At 41.5% G+C, this 27356-nt stretch overlaps 1 protein-coding gene across 1 annotated transcript in view; it reads right to left on the reverse strand.

Moving 5' to 3' along the window:
- Positions 1-27356, reverse strand: part of SYNE1 (spectrin repeat containing nuclear envelope protein 1) — a 286452-nt gene that overhangs the window by 105295 nt on the left and 153801 nt on the right. The window contains 15 exon segments of the mRNA XM_033144021.1: positions 1226-1366; positions 2476-2673; positions 6493-6636; positions 7447-7629; positions 8853-8975; positions 10543-10728; positions 13659-13796; positions 15248-15430; positions 18751-18903; positions 19566-19721; positions 21216-21381; positions 21706-21968; positions 23372-23590; positions 23763-23907; positions 24642-24979. Coding sequence (XP_032999912.1) covers positions 1226-1366; positions 2476-2673; positions 6493-6636; positions 7447-7629; positions 8853-8975; positions 10543-10728; positions 13659-13796; positions 15248-15430; positions 18751-18903; positions 19566-19721; positions 21216-21381; positions 21706-21968; positions 23372-23590; positions 23763-23907; positions 24642-24979 — 2736 coding nt within the window.

Here is a 27356-nt window from a genome sequence, read left to right on the forward strand (position 1 = left end):
AACCATATCATAATTATGTAATGATGCATAGAATATGTGAGGAACTCTATCTATCTATCTATCTATCTATCTATGAGAGAATATGCAAGAAAGGCACATTATTTTTCATTGAGATCAAGGAGTGAAACAGGGAGAAGAAAATATCTGATTGGACAAGCCTGACATCAAGGTGTGTTTTTTTTTTACCCTGCATCTCTATTTTTATTCATTGCATTATACCATTAAATATCAAACAACTTCAGAATGCTCATTAATTAACAAAGGTACCTAACAGTGTCAATTTGATAGAGCTATGCACTGCAATTACTGAAAAGAGAGCACATGTTGAAAATAAAGCAATGGAATGAAAACAATTTAAGTCACATTTACAAAAGTTGCCATCAGTAGTGAAATAATATTAGAACAATGGAAGATATTTGCAACTACCTAGTAGCAGAAAACATGCAGTTACATAAAGGGGCAAATAAAAGTTGTGTTTTGTCAGGATCTTCTGTAATGCTGAAAATCTTGTGCATGCTCCCATTCTTTTATCCATATCTCCAGTATCAGAGAATTGTAGAGCTGGAAGGGAACCCTAGGATCATCTAGTCCAACCCCCTGCAATGGGTAAAGGTAAAGGACCCCCCACGGTTAAGTCCAGTCAAATGTGACTATGGGGTCATGTGGCCAGCATGACTAAACTGCTACTGGAGCAACGGGACACCGTGACGAGTGCAAGAGGACACAGAAACACCGTTTACCTTCCCGTCACAGCAGTACCTATTTATCTACTTGCACTGGCATGCTTTCGAACTGCTAGGTTGGCAGGAGCTGGGACAGAGCAATGGGATCTCACCCCACCACACGGATTCAAACTGCCAACCTTCTGATCAGCAAGCCCAAGAGGCTCAGTGGTTTAGGCCACAGCGCCACCCGCTCCTTTAGCCCTCTGCAATGCAGGAATCTCAACATGCGGTCCCTCATCCAATTTGAACCCACGCTGGACCCTGCCTATCATTTCAAATGTGCTAGCAGTTTTAATGCTGCACCACATTTATCTATTATGTACATTTTAAAGAACAGCATGTAGTTTCACTTTAAATAATAATATTAAAACAAAAGCTTCATGTTTTTTACCCTGAGAAAACACTTCCAAGTTAACTGACAGGACAAATAAGAAACTGCACACTGAGGACCACACATATTCGCAGACATCACAATTGAATGAAAGCCAATGGGGAGATACCTGGTTAACAGAAGCATCTGTATTAGCCACAGGTGAAGGAGAGCGACAGGCAGGTGGAGAAGAAATCTCACTGTTGGTTCCCTCTTCCCCAGACTCCTCAGTAACAGGTGACAGAAGTGTGTGACAGCGACCAGCCGTCATCTGCCATGGGAAATGCAATCCCAAAGGACAAGAAGATCATTCAGTCACCGCAAGGATGATTTTTATTTAATTCAGTCATATGCATAGAGTTCCAACAGGCCATAGTTTAAGAGCCTGTACTGACATGGTGAACAAATTTCAAAGGAAGGCAGAGCCCCTGTACCTTTAATAATTGTGTGTGGGAATTTTATTTGGCAGGCACAGCTTTCCTCGCCCTACTATGAGAAAATGTTCCTGCCCAAGTTGTCTCTTTTGCACAGCTATTAGACCTAGAAGCCCTGTCCTCCCTGGCATCTGATACATATCAACTGAAACAGTATTAATAATGTAGACAGAGAATGAAAGTTTATTTACTCCAGTTCTGGAGCATTTAAGTGATAGCATTTTTGAGAACATATTTAACCTTATCCACATACACCACAGTTGTAAGAGATATCACAGGAAAATATTGGAACATTCAAGCTAGGGAAACATGTACCTTTCTACTAGATAAAATATATTTGAGGAATGTTGCAGAAGAAAAGCAGATCCACATGTAAAGATACTGAAAGCAATAAACACATACAACTTAAAAGTAAAGCATCTCCTATGCATTCTTTATTCCAGCAATGTTTCAACTGCTATCCAGTGTACTTAAAAAAAAAAAGTTCCATGCAGAGGTAAAATAATTATTTTAATTTCTCCCTAATCCAGTTCTTCACTTAGGTATACCAAGGGAGGATAATGCACAAAACAGAAAACAACAACAAACAAACAAACAAACCACCACCACCACCTCTTAGGAATACAAAGTGAAGCAATTTTTTTGTTATTTTATAAATGTCATTTTATTTGGTGGTTCTGAGGAATTATCTGTGTTTAAAAAGCTAAATTGCCAAAAGCCATACTCATACACACCCAAGGATAACTAATTGCTGGTTTGTAAAACCGAATAACCACGACTGCATAAATTTGAGCTCCAGTGCATTCTAATCAGCAACACCCAGACCTCTCATGAAAACAAAGAAACAACATGGACTGTAGCAATCTTTTGCATAATAGTGTCGGAACCAGTATTGCACATTACTGGTGGCCTCAGGAAACAGCAAAATTATACATGTATTGCTTACCATTACTACAGAGGGGTGAGCTGAGTGTGCTGAGAGGAGCTCTTCTGAATCTAGCTCCTCCATTCCTTCTGAAAGTCCTTCCACTTCTGTTACTGTTAGAAGCATGGTGGCGTGCTTGGCTTTCATTGTTAGCATCTTGCACTTGGAATTCAGAGATGCTATTTGCTCCTGGTAGCCTTTGATCTTCTGTGCCAGCTCCTGAGGAAACATTTTCTTCCTTGAGAATCATATGCAGCATGTAGAGGCCGTAAGAAGGAGCAGCAATTCTGCTTCCGTTAGAGAAAGACCGGCTTGCTTGTCTAAGGTCAGCCAATAAAATCACAGCTCTGTGTTTCAGAAGCCCTACCTCAGCAGCAGCAGTGGCTGAACAGCAGGATGTTGATTGTGGAAAACAAACATGTCAGGCTGCATCGCGCTACATACACACAGAAAGAGGCAGAGCTAAACCACTGAACAGAAAGCTATGCAGTGAAAATGGAAAAGCACCGTGGAAAATCTTTCCTGCCTGTCACTGACAGAAGGGGTGTCTGGTAAACTCACATTATCATTTCTGAGGATAAGCAAATTCTGTATTAAATCCTGCTGAAAACAAGAGGGGAAATACTCTCGTCTGCCTCCCATGAGATACTAAAATAAGCTGAAAGTCCCCAGATAAGGCATGCCAAGGAAATGAGGTCAGGCAATGACTTGAATTTTAAAAAAAACATGCAGCATTCATTTCTGACCAGACTGAATACAATGAACAGAGAAGTTAATGCACAAGGCTGTCATGGATTAACAAACACTGCGGCTTTCTTCTTGCTTTGTTCTAAAATGCTGGGAGCCGTGATAAACTAGTAGCTTGCACTTGGCATTTTAATATCACTCTGCAAGGTATTTATTTTCTTTTAATTGCCTGTTTAGAGTCACAGCTTGGACTGGGTCCAAATTGTATTCCCGAATAAATTAGCTAATTTTGCACTAATGCTCCAGTTGAAACCTTTCTGCAGCAGCAAAATTACACACTTAAGATTACACACTATTGATTGCTGTATCAGTCTAGTTTTGTGGATTATGTATATCACCATGGCACAAGAATGTAGCTAAGGCATTACAGGTAGATAAGCTAAATATTTCCAGTCAGGTTTATAAGAAATGTGTATGAGGGGACAGCACTGGTTTCTGAGGGCAAAGGCAAGGCACTTTGAAAGGGGTAACAATTAGCTGATATCTGACTCTTGTAAACCCCCGAGCTTTTGCAAGTGCTGAAAATCATGGCAGTGTTTGCAAAGGCACAGGGCTTTGAAAATGCAGGCAGCTGATTGTTAGCACCTGTAAAGATCTGTATCTTTGCCTGTGCAGTTTGATTTCAAACTATGCTGGCAAAAGAAAACAGGTTACCTGGTGCTATATTTGATATCAGGTGATTGACAGAAGTAAAGAAAGGATGGAGTAATACTTAGAGGGAAAACATGACCATTTTAAGCAGCACATGTTTAAAGCAGCAATAGAGAATCACTGAGCGGGGGAAAGTGGCTGTTTTAAACAACGGCAGATGTTTGAATAGAGAAAGCAGGGGATGACACTGCGGGGTGAGTGGCAGTTTGATACACAGTTTGACCACAGCAAGAAAGAGTTTAGAAAGACTGCTATATTAGCTTTTGGGTGTTAGCTTCTGTGTTGCACCAATCTCTGCTGTTTCTCCTAGTTAAAACTGATTTGTTTGTTTTTAAATGCCATCAATGTCTTTCCATCAATACTTTTAAGGCACATGCTCTTCCTTTTTATGATTACATACATATTTATTTATAAAAACATTTCTATGATGCAATGTCATAAAATTTCAGGGCAATGTGCAACACCACAAAACACAGTGAAGCACAATATAAATAATCATTAAAATGGTTGGCATAAAAGCCTTCAAGAGACACCTGAAAAAGCGAGTTGCTGCTAGAAGAGAGGTCCACAGCATGTGACTGTTTACCCTGAATGCCCACCTGCTAGTTGAGACCTCTGTAACACAAGGGACAACTAAGAGAACTCCTCACTAATCTGAGTGAATGAGCTGGTATGCAAATGTGCAGGTATTCTGGATCCAAATTATTCTTAAATCAGATGTGGACTGGACAGACCTCAAACAGAGAACACCTAAAAAACAGAGGACTATCCTCTGACGGACCTTCAAAATAGAGGACTGTCTTATTTAAAGTAGGACACATTGTCAACCCTATTTTTTCCCTTTCGAAAGAGCATATCTGATTTCATATGTTTGCTTAGTTTTTAGTGTCCTAAAAAAAAGCGTGAGGAATGTTAGACTGTTTTCAAAAGTATTCAGTTGGAACAAAATGATCTCATTCTGTTGGTCCCAAACATGTTTTTATAGTCTGACTGCTCAGAGCAAATGAATTAAGTATAGGAGAAACTCCTGCAAAGCTTAACCTGAATGAAAGCCTAAGGGCTGGAGTAATTTCCCAGTGAGATAGCCAGTATCATGAAACCAGTCACTCAGGTTGTTAATGGATCTTTTTTTCCACCTGTGAGACAAGGAATCAATGCAGAATGCTTAACAGTCTGCACATATTTGTCTCCCAACAGGATATGGTGATTATTTGCATATTCACTTCTTGCATGAATAAATCAGCAATGGAATTAAGCCAAAGGGTGGCTGATAGGAAGAAGATCCAAACAGGAATAGACAGAGGTATGTGACTCATATGAAGTGATAATGAAGCATGGGATAGCACAGCTGAGTTCAGGCACCAAAGCTGAAATCAGATACTAGGAAGTGTATTCCATTTCTGCTTTGAGGTTTTTAGCCCATTAACTCATTTATTACTGATTAACATTTGCTGGTGTTGGGGAAGGTCAGCGAGGAGTGGGCAGTGATGGGTTGCCACACAGCAGAGGATGAGAAGCAAGAGGAGGCAACTGGCCACATCTGCTGCCCCAAGGCAACTGCCTCACTCGAGGACCAGCCCTGTGGCTTGGGAGGAGCATACAAAAGAGATCATCTTCTCTAACAAGAGAAGGTTTATATGCTGATTCTCATGCTGCTGTTTTAATGGTATGTTATTACTAGTCACCATAGGTCTCCGATGCACAAAAGCTGTGAAATAAGTGTTTGATTTTATTTTTACTTTTACTTTGTAACAAAGCGAGAGGACCTGTTTTCACCTTGAAGACGTTTATATACTTTGATAAATTTAAGAAAAATAAGTGTATGTCTTAATTGTTCAACACAAACCATATTCAAGAGACTCAGATGTTGCAATATTAAACTTTACACTTCACACCTATGAACAGCTACATCCAAGTCCAATGGCATATTTGGACAAGCCACATCCAAGCCCAGTTTTGCTTTTCTACAATGAAACTTAAGATTTTAAAATGACTGCCAACTATTGCCTACAGACACTGGGATATGCCTCCCAATGCTGCATATATAAGTTGTACAGTTGGCAGTAAGGTAAAGGTAAAGCGACCCCTGACAGTTAAGTCCAGTCGCAAACGATTCTGGGGTTGCGGAGCTCATGTCTAAGCCACTTCTGGCGAACCAGAGCAGCACACGGAAATGCCATTTACCTTCCCGCCAGAGCGGCACCTAGTTATCTACGGTACTTGCACTGTGTGCTTTCGAATCGCTAGGTTGGCAGGAGCTGGGACCGAACAATGGGAGCTCACCTCGTTGTGGGGATTCGAACCACTAACCTTCCGATTGGCAAGCCCAAGAGGCACAGTGGTTTAACCCACAGCGCCACCCATGTCCCTACAGTTGGCAAAGCATCCATATAAAATGGGAGTGGGAGGGATTGGAAAGCACCTTTGGTATAGTCTCTTCAATGGGAAATAACTACTGTGGTGGAGAGGGAGAAGCAAAAAAATGGGGTTAATAAATATTTTTCTTCCTCTCCAGTATGAGTCAGAAGAGACAAAAATGCCAGGGTCTGGTATGTCTGCATTCTGGCAAATGGGAAAGGAAATGGATATTTAAGTTTCAGGAAGTGCAAATGAGTTATAGATTAATCTTAGGTACATTACCTCATGGCATGAAATCTGGGCTTGCAATTCTTGAATGTTGCTTGTTGATATGGGCTTGTCCTGGATCTCACGATGAGCTCTCTCTATTAGTTGCTGTAAATGTTTCATCTCCTGTTCATATTGCTCATACTGTACTACTGCTTCCTAGAGAGGAAATATGCCAGGGGGAATACAGTGAAAGCATACCAGAAAATAAAACACCTATTGTGTACATGTGCGTATCATTCTCTTTAGGACTACAAATGCTATAAAAAGCTAGATATTTGAAGCGCAAGTAAGACACCATTAACATTTTTACTACTAAATGCTTTTTTTAAAATTTACACACTTTAAATCTGACTTATAAAGTAATTAATTTTGTTCCAAATGTTTGTTGCAGGGTTATAACATAATTACTGGGGGAAGGGATGCAGATCACTGATAAACCAGAGGTCTAAATTTCATTCCAGGTTGTTTATCATGTGAAAAACATGTGGTTCAGTATTTTTAGTTTGTAACTTCTGGGAGATAATGTATACTTTTCTTTTGAGTAATACAGGCAACAACCATTTTAGGCACACCCAATTGACATGTGATTGGCAATAGCTGTCAACCTTCCTTTTTTTTGCATTGGGAAACGGCGCTGGAATAAGGGAATTTCCCACCAAAAAGGGACAGCTATTGGCAATGTGTGGATCCTTTTCGACCGGGAAGAGGGCAGAATGGGGGTGTGACGGGGGCGAGGCACACTTATGTGTGTTCAGTCGACACGCGTTAGAGGCCAGGAATGGAACCCCTGCACAAAATGGTTGCCGCCTGTATATATCTGTATGTAAATATTCTTAAACTAGCAATGAATATAGAAATTCAAAACACGTATTTATCTTTATGTTGTTAAGAAAGCTCTTGAGAAAAAATGACATTTACTCCAAGCTGTGATATTACCACCTCTTCTCACATTCAATTTATACTTGCCTGCATTATGTTGTACTGCTGAATAGCAGTGTGCTGTAGATGGCTAGCATCCTCCTGCAGCCTGAGGGCAGTGTGACATATTGGTAGCATGGTGACCACTTCTTCAGGAATCCGCAAAGCACTCTGGCAGATCTGCACTGCATGAACCTTTGGCTTCAGTGACTCCATTTCAGAAAGCAGATGCTAGAAATAACATGAGTGCAATTAAAAAAATACAACCTCTCATGCCTCCATTGACCTCAACAGCCTTTTACTAAATTGAGCTCAACAAAAATCTCAAAATGTGTGTTAAATTATTTATTGGTAGGATATGTTGAAAAACAGTCTCTACTACATTTTCACATTTTAAAAAAATCAGTTATATATGAGGTGATGTGTATAACAACAATAAAAGCATTAGCACAAAATTGCCATCTATAGCTGAAAATATTTCACATTACTTTTTGGATTTGACTGAGCTATGTAGGAAAAGAATCAGAGCAATTTATATTTAGATCAGTTCTTGGGGTTGACTGTTTTGTCATATTTTAAAATATAACAACCAAATATATTTAGCTATTCAGTGGGTGATTTCAGTTCAACTGGAGGACATACAACAGTATCATGAAACACTTTTTTCTCAAACATCTGTGTTTTCATAACACCGTAACAAAATCAGTGCCATCAACAATGAAACAGGATTTGTCCTTAGGAAGACACTAACAGTGGAGGCTAAAGGTAAAGGGACCCCTGACCATCAGGTCCAGTCGTGTCCGACTCTGGGGTTGCGGCGCTCATCTCGCTCTATAGGCCAAGGGAGCTGGCGTTTGTCCGCAGACAGCTTCCGGGTCATGTGGCCAGCATGACAAAGCCGCTTCTGGTGAACCAGAGCAGCGCACGGAAACACCATTTACCTTCCCGCTGGAGCGGTCCCTATTTATCTACTTGCATTCTGACGTGCTTTCGAACTGCTAGGTGGGCAGGAGCTGGGACCAAGCAATGGGAGCTCACCCCATGGCAGGGATTCGAACCGCCGACCTTCTGATCAGCAAGCCCTAGACTCTGCGGTTTAACCCACAGCGCCACCTGGGTCCTACAACAGTGGAGGCTAGAGAAGGATAAATTCATAGGCCAAGTAATTTATATGCTCTGAATGGACCGTTTTTTGCAAGTACTGTTGTTCAAATAATTTCACATTTCCTACACCTACAAAAACAGAAGTAGAGGGCATGAAATGGGTTTCCATCCCACCTCAAAGCAGACCCGAAAGAGAAATTATCATTTTTACTCTAATAATTAGCTTCTAGCCTAAGCTGTGCTTTAAGTAAGCTTAGTCACTTCAGTCAATGTAAATAAATTTCCATCTAAAGTAATACTTCGCTGCTCTTCTTTTGCAAAAATTACCGGTATCTTATAATCAGTCTAACCTGTCGGTGAGAAAGTTGTTCCTTCAGACTCAAACGGCTGATCTCTGAAGATGTCAGAGTTGCTTGGGCTTGTTCCAAAGCTGTTTGAAGAGCCTTTACCTCAGTTTCAAATTTCTTCATATCCTGGAAAAAAAATTACAGAAAAACTAGGAAAAACACAAACCACATTAAACTTGTATGAAGAAACGTAAGTCAGTGGTGTTATTTTAAGCGATCTCCAAGCCTCTGGAAAATGGAATACATATCATATGCATTTTCTGGCATATTATAGTTCCTCATCTTCTACAGGCAGCAACCATTTCACGTTGGGTTCTGCTCCCAGCCCTCGCACACTTCAGCAGAACATGCATAAGTGCCCTCTACCCCCATTCCAAAAGGACCTGCATGCCAGCAATCGCACATTAATTGGACACGCCTGAAACTGTTGCCACCTGCCAGGGAACTATCCCCGACTCAGCACAGAGTGGTGCAAGGGCTCTCAGCATGTTACAGAGAGCCCCAGTCCCACCTTGCCAGCAACTCCTCCTCTGGTAGCGAGAGGAGCGGCAAGACGTCCAGCGAGGAGGGGGAGAGTTCACAGGGGAAAGGGAGCAGAGGCTCTGGGGATGCAAGAGAGTCCCAACACCCCCACAGTCCCGAGGGTGATACAGGGGGAACGCAATTTCCGTCGCCCCACAGACGTCGTGGGGTGAAAAGAAAGGATGGAAGGCGAGGTTTTCGTATTCCGAAACTCTTTTGTTGGGGTCAGAACCGGAAGGGGCCATTCCTGGATTCTGACACCGCTTGATACAGACATGAACTTTTTAGCTCTGCACTGTACATAGTTTGCACAATAAAAACCTTAAAGGAAACAGTGGAGTTCAGGCTGCTTACTCATGAGCAACTAACTGAGAACCTTACACCACCTGTACAACCTTCCATTCATTTCAATGTGGCTTGCATAGGAGAACTGTCCCGGGCATTGTGCCCTAGAAATGCAGTATATTTATTTATTTATTTAGGCCTCTAAGTATATTTATGTGTTTAAGCAGGGTGCCTTACAAAAACTTAAGATTACCGTATTGGCCCGAATATAAGCTGCACCCGCGAATAAGCCTTACCTTTAAAATTCAAGGCTTATTTGTGGGTGTGGCCCGCCTCCTGGCTCTACCACCCTGAATGGGGGGTGGGGGTGGCCGGCGCTTGGTGCCCCGCTCCCTAAGCCGGTGCTCGATTCCACTATGTGGCCGCCTCCCAATACTACCACCTCCCGGCACTACCTCCCCAAGCGGGCCCCAGGGGAGGCTTGGGAGCAGCAGGCGGGCTGTACGCCGTTGCCCTGTGATCCCAGGCTGCTTCCTTGGGGGGGGGGTGTGTGAGCTGTGCTGCTTTGCCAGCAGCCTCCCCCCCTTCCCCCAGCAGCTCGGGGGAGGCTTGGGAGACAAGGTTGGAATGGGCACCATTGTCCCACACACCCCAACGGCCCTTGTGAGCAGCCGTTTCAGCAGCAATACCGTAAAGTCGCGAAGATAAGCCACACTTTAACTTTTCACAATCGGAATTTGGGGGGAAAGTGTGGCTTATATTCGGGCCGATACAGTAAGATTACAACAAACATTACTAAGGAATGATCACAGCAAGATGTTTTATATTAGCCTTGTGCAGTCGTAAAGCAGACCTGTCAGCTAGACATGAAGGGCACTCCAAATACCTTGGCTGCATCCTGAACGTTCTGCAGTCGCTGTTTGATCACTTGCTGCAACTCCTCAGTCTGCCGCCCAAGCTCTGACACTTGCTGAGACATCTCTTTCGTTGAATACACACTTGCCAGGTAGTCTATCTTCTCAGTCATGGCTTCAAGGTCTCCGTGGATCTCACCAGATTCTTCAAGCATGGCCTAGGTGGGAGCAGTGACAGAATTTGTTTCAATATACAGATTATGATTTTTCAAAAAAATGATAGGCTAAAGTTTACGTTCAACCATATTGTGCCAGCACTCAGACTTCATAACGTTATTCCCCCCCCCCTAATATGTTTGAATAATGGCTTGCCTCAGACCTCAGAATGAAGGCATAGACATCACAAGGATTTTACTAAAAATACAGGTATTTAAGAACTCTTCTCTGACTCCTGCCAGGATTCAGGAGGCACCCACTGGGGAAATAAAAATCAAGCAGGTGTCTAGAAACTGTCATTTATACAGCTGCCTCACTGCATTTATGGTCCATCATCATGCACTCCCCTGAAAAGATACCAAAGGGAACTCTTCCTAGGCCTATTACTCCACCAGAATTATCCAGGTAAGAGAGTTCCCAGTGGATGAAGCATTCAACCCCCCCCCCCCCCCGCCCCAATAACCTAAGGAGAACTATTGTACCAAGTCTCTTTATCTTAACAAAATGAATCATAGGATCATAGAGTTGGAAGAGACCACAAGGGCCATCCAGTCCAACCCCCTGCCAAGCAGGAAACACAATCAAAGCATTCCGGACAGATGGCTGTCAAGCCTCTGCTTAAAGACCTCCAAAGAAGGAGACTCCACCACACTCCTTGGCAGCAAATTCCACTGTCCAACAGCTCTTACTGTCAGGAAGTTCTTCCTAATGTTTAGGTGGAATCTTCTTTCTTGTAGTTTGAATCCATTGCCCCGTGTCCGCTTCTCTGGAGCAGCAGAAAACAACCTTTCTCTCTCCTCTATATGACATCCTTTTATATATTTGAACATGGCTATCATATCACCCCTTAACCTTCTCTTCTCCAGGCTAAACATACCCAGCTCCCTAAGCCGTTCCTCATAAGGCATCGTTTCCAGGCCTTTGACCATTTTGGTTGCCCTCCTCTGGACACGTTCCAGCTTGTCAGTATCCTTCTTGAACTGTGGTGCCCAGAACTGGACACAGTATTCCAGGTGAGGTCTGACCAGAGCGGAATACAGTGGTACTATTACTTCCCTTGATCTAGATGCTATACTCCTATTGATGCAGCCCAGAATTGAAGTGGGCAGCTGAAAATTTCTGGTATTTCTAACACTATGTAGTATATTATGAGAAGCTACTAAGCAGCAGTTTCATTAAGCCATGTAGTTAATGGAAAACTTATTACATGGTGACTACCTGCAGTACTTGAAGCATGAAGTATAAAACAAAATCGAAAATTCTTTCTAGTAGCACCTTAGAGACCAACTGAGTTTGTTCCTGGTATGAGCTTTCGTGTGCATGCACACTTCTTCAGATACACTGAAACAGAAGTCACCAGATCCTTAAATATAGTGGGGGAGTGGGGAGGGGTATTACTCAGAAGGGTGGTGGGAATGGGTGATAGGCTGATAAGTGTGGAAAACCTGTTGACTCTACAGTGGAAAACCTGTTGACGACTCTACAGTCACCTTGGTCTCTAAGGTGCTACTAGAAAGAATGAAGTATAAAGTAATTGTCTCACTTCTATAGGGTTGCTAGACTGAGACAGGAAAATTCAGCACTCATTCCTCTAGTGTTGAGCTATTCATCAACACCAATACTTTATGGAGCCAGGAGTAGACTGTATTAGTCTGGACAGGGCCTTGTGTGCCTCACATAATTCTATTATACACATCCTCTGATACAATATTGAAGGTACAAAAACTCCATCTCATTAGCATGTGATTAGAGACATCCAAATACACTTTGTACAAAAACAAAAACAACCCCATTTAGTACAGAAACCTCTGTGTCAATCTGTCAAAACCAAATAAGGAAAGAAATGCTTACTGGCAACAAATGGGAGGCAAGGTACTTTCTTATGCCAACGGCATTACTTAGCACAATAAAAACATTTTCATTTGAGCATCAGTGAGGCAGGAACGCATGTTGTTTGGTCTGCTACTTCAACTTATTTTTATATATAATATTTGTGTAGACCTGGCTTCCAGCATTATATATGTCAGAGTAGAGTTAGAAAAAGAGTTAGAATGTTCACAGAGGCAAGGGTTAAGTGATGACTCCAACTCGGGGGAGGGGAGGTACAAGCCAGTCCTCACTAGGAGGTTAGAAAAAGAGCGGGATAAGCCTTTTGAGTGTTGCTGGTCAGGGGAGAAGCAGAGCTCAGAAGGTATCTGAACTGAATGACTCTGTGGAATGATTATTATTTATTAATACTGTTTGTGAATTCTTAATAAAAATTATAAAAGACCAAGAGACGTTTGTGTGGTAATGTGAAGAGGAATCGACCAGCCCTGACAATATATCATGTATATATTTTGATATTATATATCAGAAAACAGCACAGGCTACATAATTTTCATTTGATAACACAATGGTACAGTGGACGCTCAGGTTGCGAATGTGATCTGTATGGCAGGCACGTTTGCAACCCGCAGCGTTTGCAACCTGCAGCGCCGCATCTGCGCATGTGTGGGTCGCAATACGGCACTTCTGCGCATGCGCAAAGCGCCGAAACCCGTTCCGGTACTTCCAGGTTCGGTGCAGTGTGCAACCCGAAAACTCGCAACCTGAAGCGGCCGTAACCCGAGATATGACTGTATTATACAGTGGTACCTTGGGTTAAGAACTTAATTCGTTCTGGAGGTCTGTTTTTAACCTGAACTGTTCTTAACCTGAGGTACCACTTTAACTAATGGTGCCTCCTGCTGCTGCTGCCATGCCGCCAGAGCACAATTTCTCATCCTGAAGCAAAGTTCTTAACCCGAGGTACTATTTCTGGGTTAGCAGAGTCTGTAACCTGAAGCGTCTGTAACCCGAGGTACCACTGTAGTTCAGAGGTAGCAACTATCTTTGGTGCAACAATTTGTGCCTTCATCTATTATCTGAAAAATGTTTTTGCTATAATCACCTGATGAGTCAAAAATTGATCACGAAGCTGAGTGGCAGAATTCCATGTAATGCTACCATGTGTTAGGATTTTAGCTTTTTCAATCCATTTCAATATGAATTCTAGCATCTCATTATATTCTTCTAAGTGAGAAACGGCCTGAAAAGACAAGTAAAATCTACTTCAATAAATCCAAAGCACAGTCTTGAGTACAAAAATACTTTTGGTTTCTGAAATGTTGTCACTTTATCTACCTAGCAATTTTAATTACTTCCATTCTTCTACTTTCTTAACATTTACATTTCTCGATTACTGTTCTAATGTGCTGATTGCATTAAAATTGGTACATTTGCATATGCCTATTATGCCTGCTTCTTATGCAGATGCAGCTATTTTGAAAATTCTACATGGAAGAATTAGAATGTATTGATGTCAAGATGTGGGAGTATCACTGCATACATACTAAGAACAATTTGGCTCTATCACACATGACTGCACTGCTCGCTTCCCTGATCTACAACACCTCTTCCTCTATTGACTTAACTATGTTTTGTGAGTACTCGCACAGACTACAAGCAAAGGCCCAATCCCTTTTAAGGGCGAGCAATATATTGCCCTACACAGAACTATATCAGGCAGTTGATATAGATACAACGTACTTTTCTGAACATCTAGTATACTGAACATTTATGATTATTTTAAACCACTAGAAACTACTGTTAGTCACTCAGTAATATTAGCATGCAATATATCACATGCATTGGCAATTGGTTTAAGCTCATGGAAGACAAGAGGCCACAGAGTAACAGCAAACACGTGTCCCCTGGCTGAGGGCCTCTAATGCATAAAAGTGAGTTGTAAGGGCTTTATGTTGCTTTCAGCCTTACTGTACTTTCTGAAAGGCCCTTTGAACTTACTGGATTTTAAGAGGCCCACTAAGACTGCCATCCTATGCATATTTACCAGAGTAGGCATCAAATAAAAAAAAAGGGGGGGGGGGCTTACTTCTGAACAGACAGATTGTGTTGTAAAGCTGTATTTTTTTAAAAAAAGAAGTCTAAAAATCTTTAAAAATCTTAAAGACATTAACATCTAAAGATAAACATAATTTCCACTTTCATCCCTTCTACCATGTAGCCACAGTAGAGTGTATTCTGCAATTTAAAATCAAAATCAAAATTCATGCCAAAAAAATCTGAACTCTGCAATATGACCAAAAGATACAAACTAAAAATACTTGCATATTTTTGCACAATTTTTCCTGTATTCTGCTTTAGCTAGTCATGGTTTTGGGGTAAGGAACTATGCAAGAAGTTGGGAGCCTCAACTTAACCTACTGGAAATTTCACTTTGGCTTCTGAAATTTCCAGCAGACAATGTCTATATTCGCAGTTTAGAGGGCAGGTGACTTTACGGATGGACGGATGGACAAACAAATGTGAAATTCCCTGGAAACTGAATTCTGTGCACAGTACCATGTTCTATGTGCTCCCATTGAATTGTGGCATATTAAGAGCCCTTCAGCGTATCCTGCTATTATCTATTTCAACAATACTTGAACAACATCTCAACAATATTTGAAATTGTATTAAGTTAATGTAATACTATACCTGACTCAGCTTTGATGCCCTGTACTCAGCCTGCCTAATAGTTTGCTGGTGGAGAGCAGTCAGTTGGCTTATCTTGCCAGCCAGGTGCTTAGCCAGCTGAGGATTCTGCTCTGCAAAGTCCTGCACAGCTGCATCGAGTTCCATCAGCTTTATGTTGCAGCTGTCCAATTCTTCACCAAGTAGCTGGAGGGAGAAGAAACTGCATTACTTCACCCCCAAAAAGAGAGGAAAAGACTGAATGAAAGAGAGAAAAGTGGGCAGACTTTTTCCTTTCAAAGTCTTGCAAGTACTGTTACACCATTTTCAGCATTCTTTTTTTTGTATGGAATGGGAAGGATGTACAGATTTCTCTCCTATAGCTTCCAGCTCAGTTTCTTGGGAGTGGCTGGTAATTTTCCTCCCACACATGCAAAAGGAGTTATTATTGTTATACTAAGCACTAAGGTAAGAGTATGGACATGAACACGCGCACACACACACACACACACAGAGAGAGAGAGAGAGAGAGAAATCATTGGCCATACCATGGAGTTGTACATCTAAAAGTGAGAAGTTCCCAATCCTATATATAGTAAGCCCAACAATTTGTAGGATTAGATGTATATAGTATGCACAATGTGACACAGATAGGGGATTTAGATATCTATACATTTTCTCTATTGATTTAAAAGTAAGAAACATTTATATATCTCTTTTTTAAGAATGGCATAAATACAATCATATTGATCACATTTGCACAGAATGATATGCCAGAATTTTGGCTTATTGTGGTTTAGCATGAACAAGTAGCATGCTACTGCAATTACTCTCATTTTGTTCCTCCTTTGGTGGGAGTAATGTTTGGCTGCAATATCCAACCCATGGATCAAATTTGTTGCTCCTTAACCAGCCATATTGCTAGCCAACCTTAAGCCATGAGTATTGTTTTACTCATTATTATTCGTTAGAGAGTAATGAGCTTTAGATATAATGGGGGAATCAAGCTTCCTGGTTTGTTTATCCCACTCATGCCTGGAGAGAAGCAAAGTGGAAGCAACTAGGCCAGGGGTCTGCAACCTTTAAGACAAAAAGAGCCACTTGGACCCGTTTCCAAAGGAAAAAACAACAACTGGGAGCCGCAAAACCATTGCAACGTTTAAAACAAATATAACGCTGCATATATTGTTTCTTACCTTAATGCAATAATAATAAATAACGTATAGGAGCCAATGCAAAGTATAATTAGTAAAAACAACAAGAATAAGTTCTTACTTTTTTGCATTGACTCAGGGGCGTACCCAGGATCAAAACTGGGGGGGGGGGGCCATGATCGTTCAGGTTGTGACATTTCAGCACGGAAAGGCGAATGAAACCAAAATTTTAGGAAAATTATATATAATTATAGCAGTGCTTTATTACAATTATTTGCTTGGTTTTTTAAAATTTTTATTCTAGTTACATGTCTTATACCAGGGGTGGCCAACTCCCAAGAAACTGATATACTTTCAGCAGTGATCTACCCCTGTTTTTTTGGGTTCAGCTCAAAGTTGTTTTTTGGGGGGGTGGGGGGGAGAGAGGGCTTCCCCCTCTAAGATAGGTTGGCAAACGAACTAAGAAAGAAAGAAAAAGGGGGGGGGATTTGGTTTAGAAAGGGAGAGGGAGGGACACAAAGGGAAAGAGAGAAAGGAAGAGACGGGGTAGAAAACAGATGGGGGTGGGAATGGAAAAGTGGGGTGGAAAAATATAAATTGGGGGTGGGGAGGGGAGAATATCTATTAAAATATGTAGTAGTTTAAAAAATAAAAATAAAGGGGGGAAATCTTTTTCTTCTTTTTCCTTTTTTGGAAAACAAAAACAAAAGGGGAAGAGAAAAGAAAAGGGGGGGATAGAGGGAGAAAAGGGTAATAATAAAAATTCAAATAGAGTGGCTGCAGCAGCTGTGGGGGGTGTTTGTTTGTTTTTCGTTTGTTTGTTTGTTTGTTTTAAAAATGGGATTTCCCCCCTTGGATTAAAAAAGGAGGGGAGGAAGAAAAAGAGGGGGGTGGGAGAGCAAGGCAAAAAGCAAAAAAAGCAAAAAACAGGTGGGGGGGGGAGGAAAAAAAGAAAAGATATTGGGGAAAAAATTAGTAATAAAAAATATTTTAAAAATAGTTTTTTTAAAAAAAGAAAAGAAATAAAGTAGAATGTATTTGAATAATAAATATAAATATAAAAATAAAGTAAAAAATACTAGGTGAGAGTAAGGCGAAGAGGTCTTTCCCAGTGAGAGTCAGGTCTTCCTCCGACAAGCCGGCCGCTGGGGGGGGGTTCGGGTTGGGCCTGTGTCCCTTCGTGGCCCTCTTCAGCCTACCTCTCCCCTCTTTGGCGGTGGTTGCGCGGCGGCTGGGCACCAGGGAAGAGGTTTTACCTTCCCTGGGTGTCCCTCTTCTCTCCTTGGGATGGCGATTAGACGGCAGCGGTGGCGGCTGTGATGGCGGCAACGAGTGTTCCTCTTCCGAGGGCTCCCGTCTTTCCCTTGGGACGGGAGCTGGGGGGGCGGCAGGGGGGGCGGGGTCTCCCTTTCCACGGGGGTGGCGGCAGGGGGGTCGGGGTCTCCCCTTCCCTCCTTTGGCCTCTGGAGCGCCGCGGGGTTGTTAGTCCCGGCAAGTGGGTGGGCGCAGGCGGGCCAGCAGCGCGACGCAGCGACGCCTACATTTTGAAACAGCCGCTGGCAAGGTGGGTGGGCGCAGGCGGGGCAGCGGCGCAGCAGCGAGGCAAGTGGGTGGGCGCAGGCGGGCCAGCAGCGCGGCGCGGCGGCGCCTACATTTCGGCGCTAAGCGCCGGCCCTACCCGGAGCCGCGGCAAACCTATCAAAGAGCCGCATGCGGCTCCGGAGCCGCGGGTTGCTGACCCCCGAACTAGGCAGTGTGCATCAGCATGCAGCTCATTTGCATTAAAACATGATAAGCCAGAAAGTTTGGCTTATCCTTATGTGTGAAGATGGCAATTATGTTTGCCATTCTCAAGCCATCTTTTGCTTTCACACTTGCAAAAATGACTCGCATCAACTAATGGTTTTTTATGTGTGAATAAATGATCACAGGTCATCAGAGAGAAGAGAGATCATTCATTTGCAGGATCCTCAAAGAAAAGCTTTTCATTATACTTTCAGCTGCTCCATCAGCTCACAATAAATAATTTGATATACACACATACATGAACCAGCCATTAGTCAAATGCAGTCTTAAAAGCTTTCACATATGATACCAAAGAGTGATATCTTCCCTCTTTCATTATAATCCTTCTCCCTCCATTCTCCAGGCTTCATAACACAGTACAGGGGAAGTCCAAATTGGGTCCTCTACATGTTGTTGGATTCCAGCTCCCATCAGTCTCAGCCAGCATGGCCAATGGGACTTTCAGTTCAACATCTTGAGGGCACTAAGTTGGCTATCCCTGATACAGATTTTTTTTGTGTGTAAATATTTGATTCTACAAGATTCTTAAATAGGGAGTGATTCTGTACAAAGTAGAATCTTATTTACCCTTTGATCCATTTTGGCTTGTGTTATGTTATTTGTCTTCTCCTTCAGTTTAAACAGAACTGAATCGAGCTCTTTTGCAATCCCTTGAATCTTTTGATCAAATTCTTGATTCAGTACTTTGCTCTGCTGAGCTTCTTTTTCTTTGGTTTGAATCTGCCAAAAAACCAAAGTTTTAAAAAAAGAGCAACTAAACATGCTGGTTTACTATACATCAATTATAGAGAATCAGTGTGACCTCAAAATGGTATGTTTATCTATGTTGTATTGCATTTCCTTATACAAATGCAAGAAAGTTGTGGCAACATAACAGAGTCTAACAGTGTTTTTTTTTTTTTTTTACATGAACTTTTGCAGCCAAGTATCTCTCCAATAGAAAATTGGGACAAGAGCATGCTTCTGTCTCACTGTATGTAAGTGAGGAGTTTGACAAAGGGCTCAACTGAGACTTCTTCGCTCCTTATGTCTTCCCCAGCTGGCCTCTTGGCCAAATGTGTGTGTGCACTAAGTAAATTGCATTCAGATCCCTTGAAAAGAAGGCAGAGTTAGATGTATATATGGAAAGCCCAGATAGGCTCCTGCTGCAAGAAATGGTTGCTGTACAGTAGTGCCGAGGACCAACCAAGGTGGGACAGGGAAAAATACTTTAATGATCTCTACCAAGACCCATTTCTATATCCACAGCTGTATGGGGGGGGGAATTACACCCATTTTGTGGGGTTGGGATTGTACATGAGTGCATGTGTGGTTTTACTTATCATTCTGATATTACATGACTCCATTTACAGAATCGATAGTATTCACTTCAAGTATTTTACCTGTTCATGTATATTTACAAGTGCTAATCCGACTTCTGCTAACTGAAGAGAAAGCTCTGAAGGTAAAATGGTATAAAGTCCCAAATATTTGTTCTGCTGTTGTTCAGCCATTTTCTCAACAGCCTGGCGGTGAATAGTTGCTTCATTGAGGAGAGACTAACAGGAAAGAGAAAATATTGCCAAAAGAGTGGGGGAAAGTGATATGTTTTAGAGCTTCACATTTCATACGGTTACAAAATAATGAGTGGTGTTCTCTGATGTCAAATCTCACCTACCTCAGTGTGTCTATTTTGACAACAGAGATCATCTAAGATAATGCTGAACCTTTTTGTATGCCCACAGCAAGCAACCTTGACCTGGATACTTCTGCATCACTGGAGTCCTGTTACCTCCAGAACAATGATAATGAGTGAGCCCAGCTCAGTGAGCAGTGTCTTAATCTTCCTCATATGATATTTCTTGGGAAGTAGGATAGTAAGAACCCCAAATGACTGCACTTCTTTTAGCCTGTTGCCAATATTGCTTCCTCTCTAGTATCCTCTGAGTGATGGTTCTTTGGAAACTTCATCAACCCCAGGCACCCTGCTTTTGCACACAACAGTCTTAGTGGCAATAGGCAACCATCCAGCCACAGCACAGACATCAGAAGCACAGCTTTAACTGAGTCTTTGAATAGGATTCACCTAATGTGTCCCATCAGCAGAAGCCCTGCACACTTGCAGTGGGGATTTCCCCCTGCAACACCCCCCCATTGGCTTAGTGGATGGGTGAGAGAATCTCCAGAACGGTGCTTTTGCAGCGAAGAGAGGGGCATATTTTCCATCTGGAAGGCTGAAATGCTTGCACTGACTGAATGAACAACTTAGCACAATGCTGAATTCCTCCTTAACCTTATCCAAAGCAGAGCCTCACTGCAGGAATATTTCATTCCAGGTCACCCTGCTCTCTGAACCAGCTGGCCACCCTTTGTCTTGCTTACAGTTTGTACTGTGCCTTGTCAACAAAACATGATGCTATACTACTCTTGTGTGCTTTTCACTAACACCTGGTCTGCCAAAATTTGCAATCCATTCACTGTCTTATCTCTATTTCTGGCAGTGGCTTCCATGTTGGATTCAGTCACAATTATGAAACCAGAAATATGGTAGACACATGCAAAGAACTAGTTCTGATTGATTAAATCATAAAGCTGGTTTCAAGTTGTTACTTGAATGCTATAAGCATATAAGTAACATTTGTTTGGTACTGTAAATGGAGATAATTTAAAAAGTACACTGGCTCGCTCTGCCCTCATTTTTTTATGAGACACTTGACAAATATTGTATTACACAATCCATTATATGTATGATTAGATCACCGTAATAGGTAAATTTTGGGGTTCTCTTTATTGGAAGTTTTAAAAAAAGTTTCTGAAAGGAATCTGTGAGAAATACTTTAGCTATAGGATTTCATTAAATCAGTGAAGTTCATGCTTCATATCCTAAAGGAATCCTTTTAAAACTGAATTTTCTCATGTCTGTCTGCTGTGGAACCTCAGTTTGCTGCAAAGAATCGTGCAATGCATTCTAAAATTTGCACTACCAATCTCTACATACGGTAAATGACCAAATCTACAGAAACACACTGGCACTGTGTACAAGTCTGACATACCTGCAATTCCTCAAGCTGAGGATCTATCTCAATTGTAGGATTTAATAAATATTCTCTGGCTTCCTGAATCCAAGACTTCACTTTATTAATCTTTTTTTCAACTTCTTCACGCTCTTTAAGTTCTTGTTTAACCACTTTCCCACTTCTTTTCACCTTCTGTTGCATGCTTAAAAATACAAACAACATTTTAAAGATTTGAGTAGCACACTTCTCCATACATTTGTCAAAACCTTGGAGTACATTAGTGGACACATGCTATTATTTATTAAATTTGCCATTTATATTTTAAATGGAATATAAATGTTATTATTATGGCTGTTATAATTAATTAAATCAGCAAGTTTAAGTTATCACCTATCCTATGCTGATAGAAACCAATATTGTGTACTTGTACAGTTTAAACTGTTATATTCAACAGTGAGAAATTCACAGAATATATACAATTATGGATCATAGCCAATATTTACAGTTTAAAATAGCTTTTTCTTACTTCTGGCATCTGTCTTGCATTGCTTTGATTTCTTGCATGATAGGCATTTGCTCTTGGGAACCAGAGGCTATTTCTATGTCCCGAAGCATGCTAAAAGCCTGTTGCTTCAGCAGACCCAGAGATGACAATTGTTGTTCAAGTTCCAGAATGAAATTACTGTGATAATCCAGAAGATCCACAAGTTCATTCTTTGAGGCCTTTTCTACTGAACTGTCTGGTAAGCGATCTTGCAACTGATCAAGAGTTTCTGTTGCTTTTTTCATCTAAAGGTGAGATTTAAAAAAAAACCACACACAATAAAAAAACATTTCCTTAAACTTGTCAGTCATAATAATTTACAACCATTTTAAAGGCTCTGAATTGCTTCCCCAAATATTTTACAGTTGTTTATAATTAAGCTGTGGCCCTGTGTGGCTGTGGGAGAAAAAGCAGGAAGCTTCAGGGAGCTTCTGCCAGGGAGAGGTACTTTACAGCTGGGTCAAGGGTGGAGTCTTCGGTGCTGCAGCATGGGCATAGCCAAGGGGGGGGGCAGGGGGCAACCCCCCGATCACATTGGTTCTTCCCCCCCAACAACAATCCTGGCTACACCTATGTGGTGTAGGGAGCCAGTCAGCTTCATTGCTGGGCTCCCAAGGGAAAGAGCTTCTGGGGTGGACCAGAGAGAAGACCCGCCTGACCTTCTCCATCACTTTCACTGAACTTCCCATGCCGTTGTGTTGCTGGTTCTTTCCTACTTTTCTACGGCAGAAGAGGCATTGGGCTGGATTCTTAGAAGGCGTAGGAGAGGGGTACCCTGATCCAGCACACAGGAGATCCCCTTAAGGGATATTGGTGGGCAGATTTTTGTCTTGAAGCCTAACTGACAAGCCATGGTTTGCCATAATTGGTTCATCCTGTGATGAGCCTCAGCAATTGTCAATCCCTGCTGTTGAAATGTAGCTCATAAATCTGTAGGTAGGCTGGTTGAACATGTGAGTACCTGCCGAATGCCTACGCCAAACCTGTTGTTATGTAATCAATAAGTTGTGATCTATTTATCCAACTTAGGTTGTGTTCGTCATATTTTATGACTTGCTCACTGCACCACACACAGCTACCCTGTGCGTGGGTGCGCAATGTTGATTAGCTTGCTTCATCACATCACTGAAAGATATGCAGTTAATCCAATGAGAAATTCTTTGTTTTCAGCAAAACCCATCTTCTTAAGTGGTATTTATTTCCATGTATATGTAAAATATTACTTTCCTATAACTCCATTTTAATATTTGAATATTGACATTACAAATGCAAAATATACTTGTACCGAATGGCTAATAGTAAATAGTTAAAAAGGTAAAGGTAAAGGGACCCCTGACCATTAAGTCCAGTCACAGACAACCCTGGGGTTGCGGCGCTCATCTTGCTTTAATGGCGGAGGGAGCCAGCGTTTCTCCGCAGACAGTTTTTCCGGGTCATGTGGCCAGCATGACTAAGCTGCTTCTGGTGAACCAGAGCAGCGCACAGAAACGCTGTTTACCTTCCCGCCGGAGCAGTACCTATTTATCTACTTGCACTTTGACATGCTCTCGAACTGCTAGTTTGGCAGGAGCTGGGACCGAGAAACAGGAGCTCACCCCGTCGCAGGGATTGAATAGTTAGAGATACCAAATAACCTTGATCCTTATACCTTATTGTTAAATACATTCCATTTCTGCATTGATTCTTCCAAAATCCTCTCCTGCTCTTGGGCAACACTTCGGAGCCTTGTCCACCGCTGCCAAACTGTTGTCATGGACCTACTTATGGTTGCCTTGCTGGCATCGTTGCCTATTTTCTCTAGGCGGCATGCCTTCTCCTCCAACGATGTGACCTTCCCATGAAAAGAGTTCACTACAGACACCAGTGACTGAGGAAGCAAAGAGAATGGTTTTTTTTCATATCTTAAGAAAATAATTAAAAAATATTTAGCATATCTTATGCTTCATTAAGTGTGTAGCACAGCTGAAACAGATTGTGTTAAAGCAAGGCGTGTGGTTTCAGTGGGGAAAATATGACCTGACATAATTCAGAAGCTTTACCTTATGTGATACTAATTTTTCTTCTGCTTTAAGACTGGAAGTTGCTTTAGCTACAGAAAATTCAGACAATTTCTTCTCAGATTCATTCATCAGGTCAATAACTTGCTGCCTTGCCACTTGATACTCTTGCCACTCAGAAGCACAACTTGAAAGGAAATCAAACAATGGAACTTATTTCTGAGGAGGCAATGGCATGTATAGTTATTTGAAATCAATGGCAATTAAAACCCGCAGTGCTTAATTTTGGATTGCACTGTAAATGTTTTATAAAATAACCATAGCAAGGCAATGGCAAAATACTGATAGTAAATATGAATGATGTGAGGCACGGTCATTTAATTGCATTTAATTCATTCAAGTTATGATGGAGCAAAAACAAACAAGCCTACTACTCTTTTTTGAGAAACAGCCCCTTGAAATTTATTTATTTATTAAAAATACTATAAATCGTGTAGTATATAGCAATTCTAAAGCAACATACACATACAAATGGGGCTCAGATCCATAGAATAGTGGTTCAACCCTAAGAGTCGGCAACAGAACTAGCAACAGAGGTAGATGCTTGCCCAGCTCATTGATATCTTTATGGGAATTGCTCCAGAAGCCAGGAGAAGATGGGTATGTCTCTGAACCTGCTATGACTGGTTCAAAATGTTGACTGCAGGGCTAATCTGAAAGTGGGGAGGGGTACACCACCACCAGCACCCTGGCAGAAAAAACCATGTACCTTTTAACAAGCCAACAACAGAACTCATGGATTTATCCTCCCATTTCCCTACAGCTGCCTTTCTGAAAAGAGGGCAGCAACTATCTTGTCATTTTGTATGACAACCATCTGCTAGACATCTTATCTGACATTTCAAAAACTGAAAATAGTACCTTTGCAGTAGCACTTTCTGGGATTGTGCTTCTTGTTCTGATTCCATGCCTTTCTCTTCTAAAGCCTTCACATTCTGCTCCAGCTCCTCTTTTCCTGTGACTTGAATAAAGGGCTCCATGTCGGCCACAAGGGTCCGCAGTTCTCCCAAATGCACACGGAATTGCTTTTCAGTGCTAAAAAAATCTATATGGTTCTTTAGATTTTCCTCCGAGTTCTCCATATCAAGGCCATTTCGTGCCAACTGTAGCAATTCCTGGGCGTCTTCAAGCCAGTCACTAGCAGTCTGGGAAACCTGGTAGTATCTTTGGCACAGGCTATATAATTTATTCAATTTATCCTGAAAACAAACAATTAAAATGACATGTATGGTCATTAAGAAAAAAAACCCCACTTATATAACATATATAATTAGGGAGGCTGTGATAACCAGCAGGTTTGATTTAACATAGTTCTGCTAAAATGAACAACGATGTTGAATCCACCTTCTGTCCAATCTATCTGAAAATCGTACTGGAGTTTAAGAGCAGGGATGACTAATGCAAAATACACGCCTTGTTGAATACAACAGATAACACCTGCATTTGGAAGTGCACTCAAGTGTACACATATATAATTTGCACTCCTAAAAGTGTTACTAGAGACACTGAAGGGTTTCTATTAAGCTCCAAGATCATGGAGTGGGAAACTCAATCAAAATAAAGGGACAGGTTTCCCACATTTCTGCATAAAGTATCTGAATTAGAATTGTCTCACTATTGCTCATTATTTTATGTGGCAGATTTCCCCTCTTCCACAAACTCTGTTAAAGGGAGCTTCTCTTAGTAAAAGCCACTGATGATGCCCAAGAAGCAAAGTTATGATCCTACAGCATGTTTACCATGGAGCAAGTCCTACATGCCTCATGTTTATGGCCAGACTATTAGTAGAGTGCATTATGCTCATGTCCACAGCATGAGGCAGATCAGACTAAAAGGAGAAAGTAAGTCTCTATGTAGGGATGGATTAATCCATTGCTGGATTTTTAACATTAATGGTCACAATTTGCTCAGCTAAGCGTTCATTTTCTTAGGTGAAGTATATTAAAAATCCCAACAGAACAACTATGCAACAAAGCAGGCTGGATGCCTTATCTCTTTTAAGTATAGAAGCAGATGTGTTACGTAAAATTAGTTTTGAGGATCTGATCAAAGACTGCAGTTTTAAAAGTAGGACAATTTTTCTCAAATGTAAATAAAGTGGAAGTATACAAAAATATGGAAATGGAGGCAGTGAGAGATTTCACTTTTTTGGGTTCCACGATCAATGCAGATGGTGACAGCAGTCACGAAATTAGAAGACGCCTGCTTCTTGGGAGAAAAGCAATGACAAACCTAGACAGCATCTTAAAAAGCAAAGACATCACCTTGCCGACAAAGGTCCATATAGTTAAAGCTATGGTTTTCCCAGTAGTAATGTACGGAAGTGAGAGCTGGACCATAAAGAAGGCTGATCGCCGAAGAATTGATGCTTTTGAATTATGGTGCTGGAGGAGACTCTTGAGAGTCCCATGGACTGCAAGAAGATCAAACCTATCCATTCTCAAAGAAATCAGCCCTGAGTGCTCACTAGAAGGACAGATCCTGAAGTTGAGGCTCCAGTACTTTGGCCACCTCATGAGAAGAGAAGACTCCCTAGAAAAGACCCTGATGTTGGAAAAGATGGAGGGCACAAGGAGAAGGGAACAACAGAGGATGAGATGGTTGGACAGTGTTCTCGAAGCTACTAACATGAGTTTGGCCAAACTGCGAGAGGCAGTGAAGGATAGGCCTGCCTGGCGTGCTCTGGTCCATGGGGTCACGAAGAGTCGGACACGACTGAACGACTGAACAACAACAACATACAAAAATAAACATTATTTCCCATCTTACTGTAGGTTTTGTTTCATTTTGAAAAATACAAATTTCATTTTATGGTTTATTATCATTTCTATTTTAAATTAGATACATACTGGGGTACCAAAATCTTTTAAGTGATTAGGGCCTTGCCTCTATGGTCTCAGGAGCTGTGGACTAAAAAACCTTTGGTGTATAATAACAACTTTGGGTTTCTTTAAAACTGGCATTTACATTGCCTATGCTGTTTAAGGTTATGTTGGCCAGGTTCTCTGGTAATCTTAAGCCAGGAGTGTAGGCACCTGGAACAAAAACACAGCCGCTTTGCTCCTCCTCTGATTCTACTGATCTAACCAGATCTAAGCCATGGTTTGTGTTACTCCAGAAAAACCATGAGATATACCCAAAGTTTGATGTTCTGAGTAGAAGCACCATGAATCCGCATTCAGATACGATGCTAAGCCAAACCATGTCTTATATGGGGATAGCACAGCAGAAGAATGAGCAGGACAAGAGCAAAGTGGCTACTTTTTTTTTGCTTCAAATCATAATGATGATGATGATGATTTATTTATACTAACTATGCCCACTCTAGGTGGCTTCCAACAAAATATTAAAATACAATAATTCATCAAATATTAAAAGCTTCCCTAAACAGGGCTGTCCACATCCTTGCTTGTTCAAGCATCACCATAGTTTGGCTAAGAATTAGGAGCAAACAGCCAATGACAGCCATACTACCAGCATGAAATCTAAAACTGGCTTCAGCAGGTTAACCCTGGTTATTATGCCATACTGATTAGAATACAATAATACAAATCTTTAATTCCTTGTCTTCTTAAT

The sequence above is a fragment of the Lacerta agilis genome, chromosome 3 (genome assembly GCF_009819535.1).
Source record: "Lacerta agilis isolate rLacAgi1 chromosome 3, rLacAgi1.pri, whole genome shotgun sequence".
Classification (NCBI taxonomy): Eukaryota; Metazoa; Chordata; class Lepidosauria; order Squamata; family Lacertidae; genus Lacerta; species Lacerta agilis.